This window comes from Haemaphysalis longicornis, unplaced genomic scaffold, assembly GCF_048455015.1.
Source record: "Haemaphysalis longicornis isolate Haplotype H1 unplaced genomic scaffold, Haemaphysalis longicornis Haplotype H1 scaffold_4, whole genome shotgun sequence".
NCBI lineage: Eukaryota > Metazoa > Arthropoda > Arachnida > Ixodida > Ixodidae > Haemaphysalis > Haemaphysalis longicornis.
Genome location: NW_027526361.1, coordinates 92,971,407 through 92,996,493, shown reverse-complemented (window position 1 = coordinate 92,996,493; position 25,087 = coordinate 92,971,407). Strand labels below are relative to the sequence as shown.

At 50.4% G+C, this 25,087-nt stretch overlaps 1 protein-coding gene across 1 annotated transcript in view; it reads right to left on the bottom strand.

The window, feature by feature from the left end:
• The window catches only part of Sik3 (Salt-inducible kinase 3), a 121,147-nt gene extending 100,201 nt beyond the window's left edge, over positions 1–20,946 (bottom strand). Inside the window, exon 1 of the mRNA XM_077707307.1 lies at positions 20,288–20,946. Within this exon, the coding sequence (XP_077563433.1) occupies positions 20,288–20,494 (207 nt within the window). The 5' untranslated portion in view covers positions 20,495–20,946. The remainder of the gene's footprint in view (positions 1–20,287) is intronic.
• Positions 20,947–25,087: the final 4,141 nt, after the last annotated feature.

The window sequence follows — 25,087 nt, the reverse complement described above, 5'->3', positions numbered from 1 at the left end:
CTTTGCGTGTAACGACCGGTTAAGCAACCGCTTAAGCTGCTCAATAGCCTCGGGAGAGCACAGCGGTTTGCGAGAGGTGGTGATACACTGGAAACAGTGAGCGAATATATCTACTTAGGCCAAGTTGTGACCACGGATCCCAACCATGAGGCAGAGATAATTAGATGGATAAGAATGGGGTGGAGTGCATTCGGCAGGCATTCTCAGATAATCGATGGCAGCCTACCATTGTCCCCGAAGAAGAAAGTGTATGGCAGCTGAATCTTACCGGTACTCTTGATTGATTGTAGGGTTTAACGCGCCGACGCAACGCAGGCGATGAGGCGCGCCGTAGTGGAGGGCTCCGGATTAATTTTGACCACCTGGGGATCTTTATCGTGCGCCGAAATCTCGTACACACGGGCGTTTTTGCTTTTCGCCTCCATCAGAAAAGCGGCCGCCGCGGCCGGGAATCGAATCTTCTTACCGGTACTCACCTACGGGGCAGAAACTTGGAAGCTCACAAAGTGTTACACTTAAATTGAGGACGGCTCAGCGAGCAATGGAACGGAAGATGATAGGTGTAACATTGAGGGACAAGAAGAGAGCGGAGTGGGTCAGGGAACAAACGCGTGTAAAGGACATATTAGTAGAAGTTAAGAAGAAGACATGGGTGTGGGCAGAGCATGCAATGCGAAGGCAAGATAACCGTTGGTCATTAAGAATAACAGTGGATCCCTAGCGAAGGTACAGTGTACTACAATCTAGTACACCATAGCGAAGGCAAGCGTGGCAGGGGGCGGCAGAAAGTTAGATGGGCAGATGAGATCACGAAGTTTGCGGGGATAAACCGGTCGCAGTCAGCACAGGAATGGGATAATTGTGGATCTATTGGAGAGGCCACTGCGCTGCAGTGGGCGTCGACAGGCTAATGATGATGAAGCAACTTCAACATAGTTCTACGTTAAGCTGCGTGAACCGTATGACTACGTTAGCCCGTAAAGCATAACCGTAGGTGGTTACTGTAGGCCCGCGTTACGGTAGGCCCTTGGCACCGCCAGCAGTTCGGCTGGCCCCTTCGCAACGATGACGCCGTTGCTAAGGCTTCATCTCACATCTGCGAAATCCAGGGTGGTGACGTAGAAGTGCTTCCGCTTTAAAAAAGAAAACAGTAGCGTAAAGGCCGCGTGTGACATGTTTGGTATATAGCACGCGTATGCGACTCTTGATCCACTAAATCCTCCTCACTGCTTCTTTTTTTTTTTCCTTCTTAACGTGGCGGTTAAATTAATGAAAACGATCCTTATCACTGAGCAGAACCAAAGGCAACAAAGACACTATCACTGAGCAGAACCAAAGGCAACAAAGACACGGAGACAACGGTAGAAGTGCATGCAGGATTAGGGATCAAAGTGATTTCGTCGACAACATCTTTGACAGCCACGCACGTCACACAGCTCTCGTCCCCATTTCAACTGCCACGGCAAAGCCTAAATGCAAGCAGAGCGAAAAAGCTGAACAATGCTCTCGACGTCAAAAGGCCTGCACCTACAAAAGATCAAAAATTAAAAAAAAAAAAAAAAGATAGAGGCGACTAACAATGCGCTTGTTGTCGCGAGACAGCCATTGCAGACAAAATGGATAAGGTTGGCTCCGCGGGAAGCTCCGTGAAACACGGTCCGGCGTCTCAGCGGGAATGCCCATTCTTCGCTTTTATAAGAGATGTAGCGACGCCGCCGTTAGAGCGGAACGAACAGTGGCGTCACTTGTACAACTGACAAGTTCAAGGCAGCCAAGAAGCTATAATACATCACGCCACGCAGTCCTTTCCCAACAACTGCAAAAGGAGTTACAAAACTCCCCGTAGTTCTTTACCTCGCCTTCATTTGAAAGTAACGTCCCGGTCACACTGAAGAAACATCTCAGCTAACGGGTCTATATTTGAGCCCATATATTCAGGACACGCAGATACCGAATTAACTCGCTTATTTGCTACACTTTGTACACACCTATGCAAATTCTGCGCAGCCCCCGCCCAAGTAACGCGGTAAATATCGACTCGCTTCACCACTTTGCCGATGGTTCCGCCCACGGCAAGTACCAGCGATAAAGTGGACACTCGCCTTGACTACATGGGTGAACTACTTCCCGATTTATTTCTACAGTTCGTGACTACCCACCTATGCCTAATGCCGAACGGTAGGCGTAGCCAAGAAGATTGTCATGCAAGACGTCTCAAAAATTGCTATGCACAGAGCTTTCGACGAACACCTCCCCGGGCACCGACATGGAACCCAAACGATGATGATGATAAATTTATTAGGAAGGGGAGGACCGAAGGTCGCTGGAGGGGGAAGAGGGGGAATAGGGAGGGAGGTAGAAGCCCACTAAATCACGCTCGCCAGGCCACTGGCAACGCAAAACTGAGCTACGGTCACCAGGTGTTGAGGATGTTCGAGAATTTCCCTATGTAATGCTTCTCTATCTGAATTTTGAAAAACACCGAAACAATCGGAAGAACCATCCATACAAGCCAATGCTCTTACCCACCCGGTTTTCCTCAATCGTATGTTCCTCACTCAACGCTTTGCTAAATGCAAGTGAAGTGATCAATGAACCAGCCAACCTACCTCATAATCGCAGCGCAGGCATCTGGACGCCCACCAACTCCTGGCATCTAGAGCTAAGGCTGCCCGTTCATCTCATGTATTCTTGGAACAGGGAACCACTCCCACTTCAAACGGCTCAATGAAACGCTTTACAACAGCAAACTCCTCTCTCTCTCTCTCTCTCTCTCTCTCTCTCTCTCTCTCTCTCTCTCTCTCTCTCTCTCTCTCTCTCTCTCTCTCTCTCCTCTCTCTCCTCTCTCTCTCTCTCTCTCTCCTCTCTCTCTCTCTCTCAAAGAAAAAACACAGGCAATGGCTACGAGGACGACTACCTTTAAATTTCGGCGCCGGGAGTTCATGTTACAATGCAGAACTTCCCGGTGCAGTTTGGCGGCAATGGCAAACTAGCTTAACTGCGAACTTCGAGAAAGCCTCTCGACTGCTCTCCGTAGCCATATCCACCATGCAAGTTCATTTTTACGTCCAGAAATCTCACTCCTTTAAATTATTTCCCGGATACGTACACAAGCGCCAATCTACGCAATCTCGCATCAAGTGACGACGCCGAAGCACGCGCGGTATGCATAAAGGTCGTATTCCGGAAGAAGGCGACAGTGTCCGGTGCGCGTTTCAGCTTCCCGTGACGCTATTCTGCGGACAGTCTCTCTCTCTGCGGTTAACAGGATCACACTTCGGGTACACACGATCCGGCGAAACAAAACCCACTGCGGCGCGCCGAGTCAACCGAGCCTGCTCTTCGCAAGCAAAAAACCCGCGAGTTCCAAGGTCGCTGATTGGCGCGCGTCTCGTCGCGAAGAACGAACATGGCAGCGCGGGCTTTTCCCGAACCCCGAGGTGAAGTGAATAAATGTGCATGCTGCTGCAGGGTGCCGTTGCGAAACTAAGGAGAAACCCTAGAGAAGGCGGAGGAACAAACTTTAATGCACTATGCAATTTAGGGGCGGGTGGTAAACACTGGACACCGCCCAGCGGTGACTTTGGCAGCACGTTCCACCAGGGATTTCTGGGCCCCGGGGTCAGAAATGCCCAACGCCGCAGAGTTTCCGGGGCACGCCCACATAGTGCGGCAGCTGGTGTCATCTTATCCGCAGTGGGGGCATACGGGTGATGGCTACTCACAGGGGTATAATGCGATGAGCGTGTGCGCGACACGGAAGGGTATCAGTTTGAAGGATCTGCCACAAGCGTTCTTCCATTGCAAACTCTAAAAAAGACGTCGCTCTGCAGGTGCTACCTCCAAACATACCGAGTGACGCAAATAAACAACACACAAGAAAGAAGACACGGACAGGGCGGCAGTTGGCACCGCACTTTGTGGCACCAACGCGACATCATTAAATGGCCCATCGAACGATAAATACGGCGCTAGCATCGGAAATGGCGAAACGGCTTTTGGACCCCGTGTCTTTGAAGCATTCCATGGCCCGAGGCGTGCGAGTTCGAACTCAGCAGTAGCGATAGGTGGCCGTCCACACCTGTACACCGCATAAAAAAAAAGGGGGGGGGGGGGGCAGAATGAGCCGCTGCGAAATCCACCATCGTCGTTAGCGCCCCCAGCGTCGTTAGCGAAGCCTTTCCAATGGGCAGGACGGAAGCGGATCGCGTAGTGAAGCGTCTGAAGCGGCAATATCCCTTTGACGGCGCGAGGCGGAGGCAAAACGTCTCAGCCGTTCAACAGGACATTCGTGCTTTCGTACTCAAACCCCATAATAAGGGCTCAGGTGGCCTCGAACTGCTTAATTAACGCCTGGGCCTGTGCCCCAGCCGCCTGGCGACAATTCTCAGCGCGCCTATCCCGCTCCTTCGGGTTCTCTGTCATCACCTGGGCTATACAGCTGACGAGCATATACATCCATGGCAGGAATGAGTTCACAGGCTTCTAATTGGACCCTTCCCGTTCTTTTTTTTTTTTTGCGAAGCTATTACAACCTGGACACACCAGTGAAAGATAAAATGTCATTCTGGGTAAAATTGCTTGACATTAACGTGACTGGCTGAAACAAATCAGTACGCACAGGCGCGAGAACACCTTGACAACCCCTTTACAGGCTTCGCGCCTCCCCAACACGAAGCAAAAGGTTCGTCACTTTGCTAAACAAAAAATTACGTTTTAAGGTCCCTGATCCACCGGGCAGGTGGCTGGACGCCACAACGGGGGTCCTGAACTGGGAAAACCGACCACTTGCTTCTTTAATAAAGTTTATTCTCTCCTCTCATCTAAGATTACATTCACTGCACAATAAGGCAGGGTCCCTCACTTTGTTGTTCTGCATGGTTGCAGGCTGCAGTTAGAGCCACTACATAAGCGTGGCTTATTTAGTGGCTCTAGCTAGTTCCACGGGCGAAAGCACACGGCTTCTCCTGGCGATACTTAACAAAGTCTTCTTAACTGCTAAGTCCTGTTTGCGCCGCCTCCTTTGTTTAGGTTGTCTCTCTTGTTCCGTCGCTGCCAACATATGTAGATAGGTAAGCCCTGCATGCTATGGAGACCCAGGTTAAATTTCGATACGAACTCAAACGTGTGTTTTGTTTCCTCTTTACAGCCGCGGCCATTTTCTGTACCGGACGCCAACAATTATTCGCACACTGGAGCTCGCAGGGCTTTCGCCTTGAAATAGGGGTCGTCGCTACTGGATGGGCACGAGACAGTTCATATCTAGTCGTCGTTCCAATGGGCCGCAGAGATTTCCGGGAAGGCCTTCCTCTCTGGGCATGCGCGGAGCACGAAGCGTCTGCTCGAGACGAAGGTAGCAGTATGATCTCGCGCGCGCATAAACGCTGTGGCGAAGCGGCGGAACAGGTACGGTCTCTGGTCTGGAGGAGGACCTGCGACAAGGAGAGGAAGGCACTGCGGGGGCGGCCTGTAGGAAGCGGGATGCGTGAAAAGACGTCAGGCGCGCTGACGTCGTGGCCGAGGCACGTCAACGCGCGACCACCTGCCGCTTGTTACCCGGAGCTCTGCACGGTGATCGACACAGCCGAAGAGGAACTGCCGCTTTCCTTCCAACGAAGGCGCAGAACAGCACGACAAGGGCACGCGAATTAAGGGAGCGAGGCATGCCACTTGACCTGCATATTCTATGGCCTGTATTGGTCCTATACTCGGCAACAAGTTAAGAACGGCAATAGCTCATGTACGGTATCACTCCGCCAAAGCGACGGACCCGGATGTCAACGGGCGCGCACGTTTTGAAATGAGAGTGCTATGAATGCGTGATATCGCCGGCCTCTTCTCAATTAGTTTATTTGTCGTGACTGCGGTAGTTTATAAGCATATTAAGTCCACAAAATCGGGAAAATGGATCGTGCCATGGTCAAAATATTCCCAGTAATGCACTACTTGCGCCGCGCGGAGTAACATCCGGCTGCGGTGATGAGGCACAGCGGCAACTTCCGTTGTCGTTCTTAAGTTGCAACCGGGTATATTAGCAATTTTTTGAACATGGCGTTTATGAACTGCATTGTGATTTTGAAATTTTAGCGATAATCGCGTGAACTGCTTCAAACGCGAGCTTTGCTTCATTCGCTTCTTCTGGACCAAAAAAAAAAAGTGCTCACAATTTCTTCCCCCTGCGATGGCGCTTTTCTTAAAATTTTCGCGAAGTATATTTTTTACCCGAGTTAACGGTGATTCACGAAATTCGCCAAAATTAGGCCCTGGGGGAAATTAGATAGGGTTCGAGAACACTGTGGCACTTTTTTTGGATCAACGCAGGCCCCACCAGGCCGTAAAGCTGCCTGACAGGGATGCAGAATTCACGCTTTGTTTGTGGAAGAAATCCGCCGTAGACCACACACAAAAAAAGAAAATCCACGTGGAAACTAATTAAATACAGGCTGAGTCAAAATCATCGTCCAAATTAGAAGAAAAAACGCCCGCATGATGTGGACGAGGGTGCCCGAGGTTCAGACAAAGGGCTATTTCAAAATACCAAGTGCATGCATTGAGATAAAAATTCGCCATAGTCATATAGTGCTTGATGTCAGATGCTGCCTGATAATCACTAGATAAGAACACTGGAGCAACAATGGGGAGGCATTCCTGCTGATTGGAAGGTGTGCTTTAGTGCTTTAGTATTTAGTACTTTATTAGAGTACTTCAAAATTGGGTAATCTGCACATCGTGATCAATGTCTGCAACGGCACGTAACAATAAAAAGAGGCTCGTCATCATCATCATCGTCATTCCCCTGCTGTTATCAGGGTCTTTTTAATCCCCTAGAGTTCTCTCTCCACTCTTCTCCCACTTTCCGGCGATGCGACCAAGCGACTATGAAAGATTTAACTTGGATATCGGTGCCACGAAAACCAGTGCCAGCAATAGCAAAATACGCTATCCGAACTGTGCTTCGTTTGAAATATACTTCTTCGCAGTTTTCAGATAGTTGAAAATGTGTTCAGCCCGCCGGTGCCCAGTTAAGAATGCCAGCACAAACGCTCTTACTGAATGACATCGGAATTAAAGCGCGATAGTCATCTGTGCCCGATTTTTGAAATGCATTCGCATTAGATTCGCCTTTTTGTCTAGAAAATTCTGTTGATTACACTGTCGGCGACAACGAAGAAAGAAGAAAGAAAAAAAAACTGTGGTTGATTCCTCTCTCATAGGGATCGGTAAAACACGAAAGCGAAATGTGCAGCGAAATCTGCGGTTGAGCATTGTTTGCGGGTCGGCGGCTGTCTTGCGGGTGTGCTTGGTGAGCGACGTCCTGCGGCCGGGTCGCTTCGGCAAAGGTATACTGGCGTCATTTCCGTGACGGATATGACGTCAGCGTATACCGGCATAAAACACTTTCGTGTTAAAATATAAAACCCGAAAACAAACAATCCTACGCACAACGTACTCTTTAGTACTAAAGGTTGCTTCCCCGCACGAAGACCCTGTGTGCAGGGAAGCACCCTTTACAGGCCGCTTGCTTCGTTGAACTGGCGCCAGTTCTGTAACGGATATGAAGTCATTGAAATCTTTGTGTATCCGGGAATAAAACACTTTCATGTTAAAAAAAAAAAGCTTCGGGAACTTAGGTCTGCTGATGTGCTTTCAACGCGAAAGCCTAGCGATTATCGGACTTCTTTCCTGCTACATCGCGTTTTCATCTCTATCTCCATGCTTTGACGCAATTCACCTCACAGGCAGAGTGGCCACAATTCACACGGCAGTCAGAGCTGCTCTCCGCGTAAACGTGTCCTCCTACTCCGTGCTTTCAGGCTTCCCTGTCAAGCGGCAACACAGGTCTGCGGCTTTGCACCGTGGTTAGAGCACTTGGCTCTTGCTCTGGCGACCGTCATCATCATCACCAGCCTATCTACGCCCACTGCAAGGCAAAGGCATCTCCCATTGTTCTCCAATTACTCCGGTACTGTACCAACTGCGACCAATTTATCCCCACAAACTTCTTGGTCTCATCTGCCCATCTAACTTTCCGCCGCCCCCTGCAACGCTTGCCTTCTCTAGGGATCCACTCTGTTACCTTTAATGACCAATACGACCATATACGAACCCAAATGCGTCATTACTTATTTACTCTCTACAGCGGCGGTCATTTTGGCACCATCGACCACGGTCACTTCTGGGGCGCAGCCCTTTGGCGGCCGTCTCTGAGCTGAGCCACGTTGTCGGTGTAACGGAGTGAACGATGGCAAGGCCGACGAGTGAAAGAAAAAGCGAACGATGAAAGAAAGCAAAGAAAGAGAGTGTCGCGAAATTGGGAGGGGAGGCCGGTTGGCCATGGCAGCGCGAGCCGGCGCTCTCCGAAAGTGTGTGGTAAGGGAACGGTGAGTATGCTGCCCCCGCAAGAGGCGCTCGACGGCGCGACCCTTGGCGAAAACGAAGGAGGGGAAGGGGGGGGGGTGCGCGTGACTATGATGTGCGTTCGCTTAAGACTCACTTCGCGCTGCCTACGCAGAGGCTCACCATAGCTGCCGTCGAGAGAACCCACAAGTGAGTGCTGCCTCAGCGCTCTGCTGCTGCGCCCAAATATCGCATTAGGGAGTATCGTAATCGCCAGCCAATTTTTCGTGTTTAATGAGGCATCTAAGACTTACGACCTAAAGATAGCACGAGAACGATGGTCGTACAGAGCGCAAAATGCAGCATTTGTCCTTTTTGAGCGCCACGGCACGGAGACCACGCAGGCCCGTCATGCATCGTTGTACAATCAATCAATCAATCAATCAATCAATCAATCAATCAATCAATCAATCAATCAATCAATCAATCCTTTATTTTGTTTGGTATCCACAGCAGCACAGATACCAGGGGCACAGACAAAAAGCCAGAGACGGAAGGCCTGACGGGGTCTGTGTCCCTCGCGTGACAATGCAAAGAAAAGCCTACTACACAGCAGAACAGTCATGGGGACCACCCCTGCAAAAGACACTGTGTTTCAAGTTCGCCGTATAACGCGCCGAGATGTACGCACCTGAGTTTCGAAGTGGCGGACCGATATATCGAGAAGAGGCGAAAATTAGGTTACATTAAGCCCAATATGGGTTGAATTAAGCACGCCCCCCCCCCCCCCCCCCTCCCCTCCAAAAAAAAAAAACCCCACCCGTGGGCGGTTTTACTTTTCACCTCCGTTATCAGTACCGTGGCGCTTGGAACCAAGCACCGGTGACTTTGTGCAAAGCTGCGCGACGCTGCGGCGATTCTGCCGCGACAGCGGGTAATTATACACGCGTTATAATCGTCGCCCTCACTTGAACTAGCCGCCCGCCTAATCCAATGAGTTATAGCTCTCAAACTCGAGATATCGCTGCCCCGTTTGAAAAAAAAAAAAAAAAACGTTTCTGCAGGACGAGCGCGCTTGGTGTACCGGCAGTACGAATGCAGCGTGCGCTCGTTGGAAGAGCGACCTCGCTTGTATGATTTGATGAGCGGTAAACTTGTATTCAGAGGCGGCCAGTCGTGCCCGCTGCACGATGAAAGCGGCTGCCAACGATTCTCACCCGCTTATATATCCTGCGTTAGGTCACAGCAAATGTCCGAAAACAGTCGGCAGCCGATGCAGGCTCGGATATAACGCATTACACCTTCTCGGATCTTTCGTCTCGTAGAGTGTTCTTCAGGCACGACCTTTCGCCTCATTGTAGATCAGAGCCTCGTTTGTCTCGCCGCGTATTATCGCCACAATCAACAGGGGTGACGCTCAGCGCACGGAAATTGAAAAAGCTCCTCTTCCGCTTTCAAAGGGATCCAAGGGCAGTCGCTTGCAACTCAGCGCACACCGAGCCTTTCGAACAGAGCTCTCAGGGAGGGAGGGGGAGAGGAGGCACGACATCGACCTTGCGCAGAAGACGCCCTCTGCCCCTGACGACGACCATCGAAACGCTCGCGCGACAAGCGCATCAGCTTTGCATCAGCGATCGCAATTTCTTCCCGCAGGGCACGACGCGTTACGAAAGCCGTGCTCCGGCCGATTAGATCTCGAGCCGTCCGCCGGCGCGCAACGCACACCAGGTCGCTCCCGGGCGCCGAGACTCGACGGAACAGCAGCGCGCGGGGTCGCCCTTGCAGTCGTCGGGCGCTGGCGGAACGTCGACTTGCGCAACAGGTGTACGGAAACGATAACGGTCGGCGTAACCACCGCTCTTCGAGCGAGATGGGAGAAATATTGAGATAAACGTTGTAAGGGCAGTGAAGGCCGTAGCGCCTATCAGACCTGCAGGCTGCGAGAAGAGGTTGCAAAATCCACACAACGATCTCGTTACGCCAAATGCGTCGCGTTCAAATTAAGTTAAATTCCGCCTCGCAGGTCGCATTATTGAGAGTGAGCGAAGAAAACCTCGCCCTACTTCGTTCCCCTTCCGCAAGATGCGAAGGGCCCCATGTTAGTTGCAGCGAACAAAAAAATTTTGTGGGTGCCACCTAGAGCCACATGCACTAGAAGCGCATATGTTTACACTGCGCGTCAAACGGCCTGGTCGCAGTGACCGACTAACCATGTCGTGCAAAGAACTAGTGCATTGTGTTCTATTTTTGAATGGTCATGTGCACTGCGGATTGATAGTGGATACATAGTTCTTTTTTGCTGTATTTCTTTTACCGCCCTTCCCATCACTGAGGTACCACCGAAGAAAAAAGAGACTGAAGAAGAGCATGAAGAACGCCACTGTCAGGCATCCGCTCTTTGTTGTTGATTTCGGGGACGTTGTACCTGACGTGTAGGGTCCACGGAAGGAAATGAGGCGCAAATGCTGGCTGCGCCCAAGACGGAACAGAAAAAAAGAATGTCCTCAGCGCTTGCCCGAAACTCGAGTTGCCGGTTTCTACGATGCGGGTTAATAAATGGGTCTTCGCGTGAGGCAGGCTATGTCGCAGGTGTACTCGGAGGGCCGAGGCACATCCGAGGGAGGGAAATCCGCTACCAGGACAGTTCCCAAGCCCGACCATCTCTGTAAAGGCCCAGGCAGACGCAGAGGCCATTGTTTCTGGCCGCATCCAGCTCTTTTCTACCTGCGGACGCCAACTTCGGGAGGCCAGGAAGACTATATACATCGCAGTACGCCATCAACATTGGCGTTGCAGAGCCGTACCACTGAAGGGCAGCCACTGCCACGTGTACAAGAGCGGCACGGACATAGCGGAAATTCGCAGAAAGGGCTTCTTAACTTGACGGCCCAGGATAGAAATTTTATGTATATTGAGATCCCAAGAACCTTTTGGGTCCGTACATATTGCTAGGATAGGACCGCTGAGGGCAGCGGATATCGCTTCGCGTGCTTCAAGCCATCGTGACACTCTTCCCGGAGGATAAACGCCGTCATTTCGGCGAAAGGAATGCAGAAAATTTCGCTACTTTTATACAGCCTATCGCGGACGCACTCTAAATACAGGTGTCCGCACGAGGGCGACGTAGACGTGCGGGCGGGAGAAGTTGCTTTCGGCGGATGATCGTCAGGTCGGATAGTAGATTAAAAGAAAACTACAAAAAGGATCAATCAAAGAAGGTTGTCCCGGTTGACTGTGACATCAAACATATAACCTGTTAAAAAAATACTGCGCCCATGCATGCTCCGTACAGATTGTTAACCAGCGAGGCTGTAACGCGCGCCGGGTGTTTACCATCGGCCTCCCATTCGAAGTAACGTGCGCCCGCTGTTAGCCATTGCCACGTTGACGCTGCCCCGCCCGCTGTCGCTTGAGCTGTCCTTCCCGCAGTGGCTCGTTGCACTGCACGCGCGCTCTGCATCGAGGGAGCCTCTCCGTTGCTCTCTCCGATGCGCCGTTCCCACATACCAGTGTCGTGTATGCGGGACATCATCTATTCACCCAGCCAATATCTCTACCCTTACTTCTTACTCCTCTCTAACCTGGGTTTTTCGTGCACGCGCACGGGGTTGCGCCGGAGGCGTTTTCTGCGTACACGGGACGGCCGGGTTTTCTTTTCGCCTACCAATATAAAGCTTCGCTTTAAAAAACAGCGTGAGCTATCTTGTGCGCGAACTGTACGCTTAATGCAGGAAGAGCAGCAATTAAAATTCTACGCGCCGAATTGTAAGAACCGACTATACTCGGTGACAACTTAAGAACGGCACCGGAAGTAGCCGCTGTGCCTTATCACCGTAGCCGGATGTTTCTTCGCTGCGCAAGTAGGGCGTTACTGGGAATATTTTGAACATGGCTCGAGCCATTCCCGTGATTTTTTGGACTTAATATACTTATAAACGACTCCAGTGACGACAAAAAAACTGCGTTAGACAAGGCAGACGATATCACGCATTCATAGCAAACCCCTTTCAAAACGCGCGCGCACTGACGTCACCGGTCCGGCGCTTTGGCGGAGTGATACACTACATAAGGTGGTGCCGTTCTTGAGTTGTAACCGAGTAAAGCAGCACAGCACACGTATACGAGCGCCGAGGACGTATACGGTTCGGCGCTCTAAGTGCCAGTAACACGTTTGCCGCGAAGGTTAGCAAACGCGCGTCCTTTCAGCCGCGTTCGGTCGTTTATCCCAGGATTCTGGGGACTGCGCTCTCCGAGGCCTGCACAGCAGAGCTAAGATTTCCCGGCAGACCGCGATATGTCTCTGACAATAGAGAGTTTTAGCAGTACGTATGCTCCGGCCGTTCCGTTCGTTACGTTGCTACCGGGATTACCGGGACCCGACTGCGCATGCGCCATTTGTTCCGTACGCGGCCGGCGTCTCTCCCGGCGCTCTGCTTCCGTGTTACCGTATCCGGAGCCCGCAACCGGCTTGCTCGGGTGTTGGAAACTTTAGGCTTAACGTTTTGGCGAATATTTGATCGCCGCTATCTGTGCAACTGCGAATGACACTCCGTAACACAACGTTTCACCTCACTATCATCCCCTTTCTCGCATGTGAAACTTTATTTGAGCTACAACTGCCGTGAGCGATCGGTGACCGAGACATCTGCGTAGCCTGTTTCGATGCTTCCGCGCAGGTATCGCCATCTCTCGGGCGCTCGCCGCACCGCGCGCCGCGGCATCCACGGCCGGTCAGCATAGGCTTGGATCGCGGCAGATATATCTGATCGCCGCTTTTAAAATAAGCCCTGAGAACAATCCCTAGCACAATTTTTCACCACACTAACACCTACTTTCTCGCAGGTGGAACTTCGTTTTAGTGATCAGATTGATTCGGAAGAGCAGCGACAAGCGGTTGCTACTGTGGTCTGCGCCGGTTCGAGCCGCTGAGTGTGCCGAGCTGGCAGGCGCGACCGGCGTGTGCGCGGACTGTTTCCGATGCAGAAAACGCTTCACGATTGCCTGCTTTATCCATTTCTTGCGAACGACGCGCGGAATATACAAATTCCGCTCAGCGATCGTCGTAGTTGATCGGGTGAGTCGAGGAACGATCCGCAGGTTTCGCTACAGCCATGGTCACGCGCAGTCTCGCTGGCTGCGAGCGCGACGCACCGCCACCGCAGCCCCTGCCTCACAATACGTCCGGCCGAGCGCGATTTATTTTAGATTTGCAATGCTTTAGGGGAAACTGCGTTGTTTATTTACGTATTTTTAGCGTGTGGATTTTTGCAACTACTCGGCTAATCAGCCGTCACACGGAACGAACGGTACGACGCTACGGAGTGCTAAAACACGTTTTCCGTCTCACTCTACGGAAAGAACCCGGTACGTACGCGCGCATGCGCAGTCGGGTCCCGGTAAACCCGGTAGCAACGGAACGAACGTAACGAACGTACTGCTAAAACTCTCTAATAGAGAGTTTTAGCAGTACGTTCGTTACGTTAGAGTTTTAGCAGTACGTTCGTTACGTTCGTTACGTTCTGCTAAAACTCTCTAATAATGTTTCCGAGAACACGCTCTACCGCAGGGTGTCGATTCGAACCGGATCCGAACCGTCAGTTTTGTCGGAACCGACACCGTACTCGAACTTTACCACGAGGAAAAAAAAAAACAATAACGGTTACCAGTTCACCACGAGACGGTTCGGCCACGCGGAGATGCAAAAGCGCTGTCGGCGTCACTCGGAGCCTTTCTATACTGTAAACCATTCAATCCCGCAATCCCTAACGCCCTCGCCGCACTGATCCTAAGAACGTAAACGCCCTACTCTTGGTCACGACATGGGAAACGGGGTGTTGCTGGCCCTGCTTTAAGGCTGCGAAAAAGAAACACAGTAAAGCCCCGTTGTAGCGAAATCCTCGGGACAAGATTTCACTACAACGAACTTCGTCGTTATAAGCAGGTATGATTTGCTCCGCATACAGTTGGAACCATGAAAAAACTTCGATCAAATTTGCGCAATTTCGAGCAAGGCGGTTGTGCTATAAGGACGATTTACTGCATCACACTCTGCGCCACCCGCCGCGGTTTCGATTCCCGGCCACGGGGGCCACTCTTCTAATGGAGCCGAGAAGCGAAAACGCCGGCGCGTTCGAGATTTCGGTGCACGTCCAAGACCCCCAGCAGGTCAAAGTTAGTCCGGAGCCCTCCACTACGGCGAGCCTCACCGCCCGGTTACCGTCGGCGCGTTAACCGTCGTATAATCAATCAATCAATCATACTCAGCGCCGCATAAAGCCTATGCTTCGCTCTCTTAGCAGGGATAAGCCTCGCTCCGACTTGTTCGACAAGCAGGCCACGAGCTTGCTGCATTGCATAATTAGTTTCAAAGCCTGCACGATAGCTGTTTTGACGTATTTCAGCGCAGTTTTCGTAGCCAGCCGGACGGCCCAACCTAGCCGGCGAAACCAAGCCGATGCAAGCCAAGCCTGCCAATGAGAGCTTTTGAAACTTGGATTGGTATAGGCAAAGAACGCTTCGCATTTTTTAAGCGCCGTGGTATTAAGCATGCTCTCTCTTATTATATGTGCGGCGCTCAGGCGCCGGAGCGCAGGCGGTTGTATTTGTATGCCCGGGGTGATACGTGATCCTATAGAGAGGTTTCCGATTTCAAAAGAAAAAAAAAAACGTAAGGGAAATATCACGACAGATAATAGCCGACCCTTTTCATTCGTATAGGTGGTATTCATTGAAAAGTTTAGCTGTCAATTTCTTCGCTTGGCAACACTGGAAACGGCCACAGACATGGCCGAAGCGGCACGGACATGGCGCGGCTTGTGCCACTGCGCCGCACGCCAAAGAAAAAAAAAACACCGGCGTGCGTCGTCTGCTCTGTTTCAACCCGAATCTCAATGGTGGCGTCAACAGAAATGTTATTAATCGCACTCATGTTGGACTCGAGGCAATACCTTGCAGCCTTGCATTCGGTGAGGTAGACTTTGTAACGTGCAACAGAGTCATGTGCTTAGCGTGGACAAGTACAGCCATCTCGCGGAGCCCGACGTAACGAGTGACGGCGCACTCGTGTACGCGCGCCTCGCCAGTGAATACAAGCAATAGGGACAGGTTGTGCGAACAGCGGTTCACCGGTTGCAAGCGGATACGGAGCGAAGAGCAAACAGCTTCGAACAATCGTTTTCAGATAAACTTGAAAACACAAAAAAACAATCATTCGGCTACTCAAGTCTAAGACTGTTTCTGTAGGCTGCTCAATCTCCAAAGCTATTGGATGCGCTTGGTGCGGGTTGCCATAAACACGCACATAAAAAAGAGAAGCGCAATCATGCTTTCTGAGCCCTTCAAGTTGCCGTGCATGAAAGCAAGCTGTTCAGGCAAGGCCGTTATACCGATGTTGAATTTAAGTTGCCCTGGTACGTCATCCAACAATAAAGTAAAGATGCTATATAATACTCCGTCGCTAATCTCTTCTCTAAAGGATTTTTCGTCTTCACCAGGTTAGACCCTATGGGCGCGAGTTTTTTTAACCAATCTCATAGACAACAACATACACCTCATAAAACCATAATCCCTCGTTTTCTGTACGCCCGGGGCTTGGTTCTGCACTGCTAGGATTATTAACATTTCAGTAGATGTGCCAATTCAGGGGACAGGCTACTGATTGTATGATAAAAGGTCTAGTGATTTTATGGAGAGCAAAGCAACGCCAGGTAAGCTTTGGTGTAGTGTCGCAGCTAATGGTCACCGCGGCATTGGACATATAAGCATTGTTACTGACGCTTCGGATGACATTCCTCAAGATGAGGCATGAGCAAGCCAGCCCGGAATTTTAAAACGTAGCTTTTTTTAACACGAAAGTGTTTTATTACGGGATTCACGAAGATTTCATTTACGTCATACCCGTCACGGAAATGACGCCAGTACAACGAAGCAAGCGGCCTGTAAAGGGTGCACCCCTGCAGACAGGGTCTTCTTGCGGGGAAGCAACCTTTAGTACTAAAGAGTACGTTATACTTAGGGTTGTCCGTGTTCGGGTTTTATATTTTAACACGAAAGCGTCTTACGCCGGGGTACACCAAAATTTCACTGACGTCACATTCGTCACGAAAATGACAGCAGTACACCTTTGCCGAAGCGACCCGCCAGCAGGACGTCGCTCGCGAAGCACACCCACAAGGCAACCGCCGGCCCGCAAATCATGCTCAGCTGCAGATCTCGCTGCCCATTTCACTTTCGTGTTTTACCGGTTCTTATGACGGAGGAATCAACCAGTTTTTTTTCCTTAGTTCGCTAGGCTGAAGTGCAGAAGCGTAATAAATCTTTTCGAGCATCTCAGTTGTCAAAACGAAGCAGTGACAACAACATTTGAGAGAGAAAGAGGGCACCGACCAAGTAACGAAAAAGAAAAACTTCAAAGACGCTTCGGCTCCCGCACGGGAGCCGACGCCCTTCAGTGACAACAACAGTAGAACACGGCTACAACCAGCAGAATCCTTCAAATGAGACGCGTGGGTGATCAATCAGCGTTTTTACCTTTTCAAATCGGTGCAACAATATTCAAGACAACGAACAACTCGACCTACGGCGAAAGAGCTGCGTAGCTCCCCTATTCGTTTTCCTGCTTTACATCTGCTAAGGCACCTGTTCGAAAACAGACATACGTGGGTTGCCACTTTGTTTCGTAAGCTACGTCTGAGTTGAACAATAAATCACGCGGTATCCAATGGCCTTGTGGTGCCGTAAAATTTTGAGAAAAAGCTTTTTACTTATATTCTACAGCTTGTCAGAGGAGTGGTGTCAGTTTTTTCACCAGCTAATGTGACAAACATTACACAAAACAAAAAAAAGGGTTTTTACAGATGACGTTACATGGGCACCATACGCTCTCTCATCACATTTAACTTGCGCAAACAGCTTCAAACTTAGGCTTATGCAGCAATGCGAAAAATGATACCGGTTCCATTTGTGTTTCCTTTAACTCTGATAACAAAAGTCAGCTGTCCGATGAACTTCCACCTTTCGCTATTTCTGGTAAGTTAGGTGGTACCTTACTCTGCCATGTTCTGTTGATTTCAAAATTCCGCACTTGGTACTGATTATATAAACAATACTTGTTTAACAAAAAGGAAAACGTTTCATTAAGAACCTACCGGCTTCTGGTGATGTCAACTGACTTTTAAGAAGTCTACCTACTAAATTTGTTCCGTGCCCACCTGGCAACACTGGGACTTGGTTATTCAACTTAAGGCCACCCAACCAAAGCTCCTGGACATCAATCCCGTGTCCCAGATTTCTCACGTAGTCATGCACTTTTGGCATGCAATGGCACACCCACGTTCACGTGGAAGTCTGGGAACGCTGCCTAGAAGCCCGCCTTCACACCGAATGCTGCGTGAGTCGGTCCTCGATCGCTGCGACTCAAATACGGGCTCACCGGAAAAGCTGCTCGTCAACTGCTGCTCAGTGCACCTAAGTCCGCGGCTGACGCTACTCCTCTGCGTCGTTTCCTTAGAGAATCGTTTTCACTTGTTTATGAACTTGCACTGTCCGGTTCGCGAACCATTGTGCTAACTGGGGCGCAACAGGAACAAAAAGAAGCCGCCTTCAGTGTTTTTTTTTTCTTTTTTTTCCCCAGTTCGATGCCATTCTCCTTTAGTGGAAAAGCTCGACTGCTATCTGCCTCGACTACGATGTCCAATTATGCTCGTTACTTCAATGCATATTTGCATTGAGGTGTATTTTTGAATAAGAGGCATGTATGCTGCGAAGCCTGTCTCATTATTATTATTCTTTGGATGCAGCGTATGCTTGAAGGGAGACAATGCTGCTCCTCACTGTTTACCTCGTGTATTTGTGCCAAGGACTTCAAAGGTTTTCCTTTATTATCCGCCAACACGCAACTTTTCTTTTAGGATTACTTACGAACATTACCCCCTTACTCTTGTTTATCTTGTTGCAGTTGTGCCAGGAATTTCGACGTTCCTTTTTTCTTTATTAGCAGCCCATACGCAACCTTTTGTACCTTTATTCAAGAGCGCTGTCACGTTTAGTCTTCTCTTTATCTAGTATATTTGTGCCAAGGAGTTCAAACAATTTCGTTATTCCTATCAGCAGCTGACGTGCAACCTTTTCTCGCTTTATTCACAAATTTTACCACGTTTCTTCTTCTATTTATCTTGAATATTTGTGCCAAGGACCGAAGCGTTTTCTTTTTCTTTCTTGACAGCCAGCAAGCAACCTTTTCTACTTTTATTCACAAATGTCGCCCCGTTTGTGCTTCCAACACTTGTCAAGGTTCAAGAACCTCGTTCAAAAGCCGCTGCTAACAACAGCTGCACTTCCCTGCAAGGAAAAAAAAAAGAAAGGGCGTTTGCTGCGAATAATGCCCGGGTAGCAAAGAAAAAAAAAAACTGCGCATAGAACTATGGGGCCGCTGCTCTTTGAGTCATAAACTGATGACCTTGGCAGTGTAGTCCAAATGCATGAATTGCTGCGTGTTTCTTTTTTTTTGTCGACGGCGAGCAGTAAAAGAAACAGTCTGCCCCCACCATAGCATGCACAAATCTTTTCGAGGGTTCCCGCCGCACACCACGACAGCGATAATTATTAAACATAAGACATGGCCGGGGTTTTCGCGAATCCCTCTCGTAAAACTCTATCGACAGTTCCTCCTCACCACCCCGTCCCGGATCGGTATCACTTAGTAGATAAACGTTGTAAATGCGATAACAGACCGTCGGCTGCGCCTGTGGTGCAACAAAAGCCAAACAGTGACACACGCCCGTACACATAAAAAAATGCCAGTTATCGCATGGATAAGGCGGTTCATGGTCACCGCAGTGGGGGAAGGGTCCAAAGCAAGGCAGGAAAGCGTCACTTCGACAGGCACGACCATTAATCAGACGACCAAGGAAGTGTCCACGGAGGACAACCAACTGCTCAGACGTCAGCCCTCCCTCCTCGTACAAACCGGCACGCCACAAGGCTACAAAGTGAAGTTTCTTGCTGGTGGAACTTCTGACTGGCGCCCCGCCACGCCGTGTTGACGCGAGGGATGTTTTTTAACGGCCCGCGCTACGAAACTGCGACTGCACTGAGCGCTGCGGCACGGAGCGATGCTCGGCGACTGCTTCGCTTCTTTTTCATTCGGCCAGATAACGAAACGGTCTTATCCTCGGCAGCGCTCGAGGACTGAACACACACACATCGCGAGCGGGGGAGCCGGTTGTGTTGAGTAACGCCTCGTAAGAGTCACGCCGATTGCAAGGGAGACACAGAAGACGCGTGAAGGCCTGCAGTAGCGGCCGTTGCGACACGCCGACAGGTAGTACCCGCACGCGAGAGCCTCGCATTCCCCACCGCTCTCCACGAGAAGAGCCCTGCTTGCACGCCGCACGTAACGGACGCAGTGCAGCGACAGAATACTTGCGGGACCCGTGCACCCCCATTGAGTTGCCTCCCGGCAAAACACGAGGCGTATTCCGGCGGATGAAACCGTACGGCGCCCGCCGATCAAAAGTCCGCAACGAAAACAAGCATGCTCCGAGCACGTTTATGCAAAACACGGGCCCCGCAATCGTTCACTCGCACGGGGAGCGCTTCCAGCAGCTGCGCCTGAGGTGGAATCACTGCACCGATAGCCCACCGCACGGCACAACCGTAGCCACAGAGGCTGTTTACGAAAGCGAAAACAATGATACCATGCAGCGTCGTGTCGTCACTCGGCACGGGCTATCGCAGCTTGCGAGCACCGATCCGAAGTGAGCGAACTCTGCTGGGAGTGCTGCGCTGACCTCCCGCGCTTCGTGGCCGGCCACACCGCTTCGAATTAAGGGGCAGAAGTGGCGAGGTCAAGGACCGCCGAATCAGGTGTTCCGTCTCAGGTGCGGGCGACGTTTCCCGTCATCGGCCGCCGCCAGCTAAACGGGCAGGCAGAAGCCACTGTGCGACTTACCTTCGTTTTGGTGATGACATGGTTGGCTAGTCGTACCACGGCGAAGTTCCCTTTGCCGATTGTTTTCTCCAGTTCGTAAAAACCGACTCGTACGAGCCCCGCACAGCTCGACGCCTTTACCCTGTCAGCCGCCATGTTGTGGCGCGCCGCACGCATGCGCCACACACTTACTCTCGTGGCCGGGCGCTGAACGACGAGCTTCCCCATTCAAGGCGCCTCGCAATGCCGTGGCACAAAGCTGGGCGTATGCTACGGCCGACACGGTGTTCCTCACAGCACGCACTCAGTGGGTCACTCATTGTCCCAGTCGACCAGCGCACGAGCTGCCGCCACGATGATGCCGCCGCCGCACGATCTCGGCCGTCCCAGCGCTAGCAGACGCATCCACCGCATCTGCCTGCGACCGAGGCTAGCAGAGGGGAGAGGGCAAGCTGAAGACGAGAGGAGGACGACCGCCTCCCTTACGTCACGCTGTCGGGCCGACGATACGCGGAACACACGTGATGAACACCGCTTGCTCGATGCGCTGCTGTTACTGCGAGTGCGACGTCAATCCAAGCGCGCTGTCTGCTACGAGTGCCCATGTCGTCACCGAGGAACGCGCAGCCCCCGTTTCTCGACGACCCGGCGGCAGGGACGAGCGGCCGGGCCGAACGCGAAGGTGCCGATGCCAAGCACAAGTGTGCCGAGTCGGGCGGCGGGCCGATTCGACGCGCCCCGCTGAGACCTTGAAAGCCGCGCGAATGACGTCAAACGGCGTCAGGTCGCCGTGGCAACGAAGCCGCCGCCGCCGCCGCCGAGCCGTCGGCGATGCCCTCGTTCAGTAGCTCGGCTCTCCCTTTATCGGAAGTGCAGCCGAATAACGGAAGGCAGAGCGCGGCCTTAGCTGTACAGCGGTCGTGCGCCGACCTCGAACGGGGGCCATTGCCGGTTCATACCGAGCACGCATAAAAACAGCATTAAGAAACTGAACTAATACGCCAGAACATACAGTCGGCATTATGTCTGCAAAGGCGACGGAAGAAGCCGCTTTGCTTTTCCATTCCTCGCCTACGTGGAAGCAACATTTCCCTTCAATTTATTTTTCAATTTTGTTGTTTTTTATTTTGCATTATGTTTTGCATTTGTTTTAGGTACAGCAAAAATATTTACAGAAACAAGGGCAGTCGCTGTTGATGTGACGGCTCAACGAGAAAACTGCTTTTTTTTTTGCATTGCCAGTGCAGGCACGGCCTTATCATAAATTACCATAAGTTACCATCATAAATTAACAAATAAACTACGTAATTCACTTGAGACTTCTTATTCGTTCCCAAATATCAGTAAAGGAACAAAAACAAGCTAACAACGGAACAAATAAATCAAGAAATAACGCTCGCAAAGCAACCATCCAAAAAAAAAAAAAAAAAAAACTCCGTTAGTAGACCAGTCAAAGAAAAGCAAGTCGGGATAACAACTGATCAGCGTATGATTCGGAAGTTTCTTCGAAATGATAACATAATACTTCATAAATGCGGATTCCATTAATTTCGTCTTCTAAACGGTCAATTAATACCGCGAAGCCTTTGTTCGTACCTGGAGCACACGTCCATGGGTTGTATAAGAATAGGAAAAACAGCCTAGAATAGAACGGTTGTGAGTACAGAAAATGCTTGCAGGATGTTCAAATGGAAGTGCATTTTTTTCTGATGGTGTTTTGATACGCTTTCGGAACGAAATCTGGGCACCCAAGGCGGAGCGGCCCCAGAGTTTAGTTTTAATGACAGAAATGCCGACGGTTTAATGAAAGATATGAAAGAAGTACTCAAGCATTTATTTATTTATTTATTTATTTATTTATTTATTTATTTATTTATTTATTTATTTATTTATTTATTTATTTTGTTGTAGTAACATTAGAACGCGAGCAGTAACGCTTACATGCGAACCACCCCGCTTTCATTATCCTGACAAGAAAGCGAAACTATTAATGCGCTCATACAGGTTCTCCTGCAAGAATCTGTGCACGCGTTCGCCTTTCCGGCCCCCACATCGTCATCGTCAACGCCAGCTCGACCGCTGCTCACGTCCGTGGCATTGTTGTGAGGGAAACCAAGTGTTTGCGAGGCTCAGACTCGTCATCGCCATTTAAATTCAGATTCGTCATACTTTTAGTTATTTCGCGTTATTATACTCGTTAGTTTCATAGCTCCATCCCAGCGCACATACAGTGCGGTCTCAGCGGCGCTATACTATTTGTTTAAAAACTGCACCTTCTCATTCGACTCAGTCTTATATGAAGCCGTCTTGGCGGGAGAATGCGGTGCAATTAGCTGTAAAGATGCACCCAAAGAAAGCGAGTCCAAGGTGAAGACAACGTGGCTGGAAGTGGGGAGCGTACAAAAACTTCCTCTCTCTTTCCGGACTCCACCGTGAGCTCTTTACCCGACGGCTGTGGAATTTGGTGCCGTTATAGAGTTTGTTAGTGGACAAACGTGATGTTAAGAATGCCTAGACGTGCGACATGTGTCTAGGCATGGCGCACGAATGTTTGAATACGGGTACAGTTCCGCTTAAGCGCATTAATGTCCAATAAAAAACAAGGATGACAAAGGAACAAAACTATCCATAACGTGTCAGAGGTCGGCGGCTAGCCACGAGGAATAGCTAAATACGGCGCGAATGACAGAAATTCCGCAGTCTTTAATTTCGCCCTGTGACATGGCATCAAGCTGATTTTGCCTTATTTTCTTGGTCTTGTACGGTTCAATTGCATTTACGCGTGCTTCTTAGAGTAATTTCATACCAGGGCTTTTAGTTCAACGCCTCCGACTGCAGTTCAGAGCCCGAGAAATTTCCAACCTGTGTGTAACAGCTGGCTGACAGAGAAGGTGCAATTGCGAGACAAGGCCGCTGACTCGTCTCCGCTGTACAAAAGTACTCCACAGAGAGAATCATGGCCAGAGTAGCATTGTTCGTACAACTACACGTATACGCCCCGACAAGGGTCATTCAACCGGAGCTCATTAGCATCGGTAAAACACCGTTTGTCCAGGAAAGTCAAAGCAATGAGGACTGCTCTGACGAAACAATCGTTCGAGGGATGTTCACTACAACGCAAGGTTCTGCTGCAACTTTTTTTTCTCTCCCAGAAACCAGAACTTCGTTTCTTTGTTTTTTTTTTAAATAAAGTTTATCAACAACCCCTACTGCAACGTAGCTCCGACATGTACAGGCCCCTAGTCATTTGCTCTCGGGTGTACCGATATGCGGGGGTCAGAGTGAAACACGAAATTCATCAGAATCCAAGGTGAGACGGCCTGCATGCCGTCCGTTGCGGGCGGATAATCCCGCCGTGCGGGGATTAGCGCATCTTCCCTGCTCATGCAATTGCGGCTGGGGCAGTGGCCTCAGTGCTCGCTGGGCACGGTGCAGTCCGATTCGCCAGTGCACCGCTGCGCGGATTTAGTGGGCGGAACAATCGCGCCGATGCTCGCGACTGATTGCTCACGGTGGAATAAACTTCGATGCTACACCGATCTTCCTCACTCTAAAGCATGAATAACGCACAACTGCACTTTTGCTGTGTCTTTTTTAGGTGCGATATGTTACGAAAAAAAAAAAGCATGGCCAGGTATAAGAGGATACACGAAAAGCAATATCTGATTCGTGTTTGGTCCAGCAAAGGGCAGCGACCCAAACACGAGGGCTGGAAAAAAATGGCAGCCCTCCATGCTGAGCGACGTCTAAACCGATCTGCAGGCGATCTCAATAAAATTGTTCTCTCTCTCTCTCTCTCTCAGCCTTCGTGGTTTGGCTCGAAGTCAGCCAATCAGCTAATCTTCGTACCAAATCAGGGGAAATCAGCCTTATGCTGATTTCCCCTGATTGCTACCAAGATTATCTAATTCAATAATGAATGCTTCGAAAAGGCTGTTCGTTGCATAGTGTGCCTAATCCTGAAGTCAGCTCGCAGTTCTTCAGTCTGAGGTGAAAACGTTGCATTCACCCGCCGCGGTGGCTCAGCGGCTGAGGCGTTGCGCTGCTGAGCACGAGGACGTGGTTTCGATTCCCGGCCGCGGCGGCCGCTTTTCTGATGGAGGCGAAAAGCAAAAACACTCGTGTGTACGAGATTTCGGCGCACGTTAAAGATCCCCGGGTGGTCAAAAGTAATCCGGAGCCCTCCACTACGGCGCGCCTCATCGCCTGCGTTGCGTCGGCGCGTTAATCCCTATACAATCAATCAACGAAAACGTTGCATTCGCCCAAAACCACGCATCGCGCAGAGCGACGGAGCTGATCCAGCTGATGGACACGCAGAGCAGCCGCACTGGGATTTGTTCAAGAGACAATGTTTAAAGGGACCCTGCAACACTTTGGATGAACGCTTTCACTCTTTCCTTCGCGTCTGGAAGCACTGCGAAAGCTACAGTTATCGCCAGCACGGAGCGGCACTGTATGATTTGCTCGTCGCACCACGTACGCCTTCCGTTTCTGCTTTGTTTTTGTGGCTTTATTTTAAAAGTTGCTATCGAAAAGCGTTCATTGCTGCAACTGAAGGAAAACCGGCCAACAGCCGCTACATGGCTTCAGTGACGTAATTCGGGCCGTCACAGAACGCCAAGACCGGGAAAGAGAGAATAATCTTTTGAGCGAGTTTCTAAGTTATCTGATGAGCACAGAGCCAACGTTTATACAGAGCAGTAAATTTTGGCTGAGGTACTTTTCGACTCCCTAATCTAAGTACTAAGTGTGTTGGGTGACTACGTTCTGCAAGCATTTACGATTTTTAAAAAGTTGAAAAAAGTGTTGCAGGGGCCC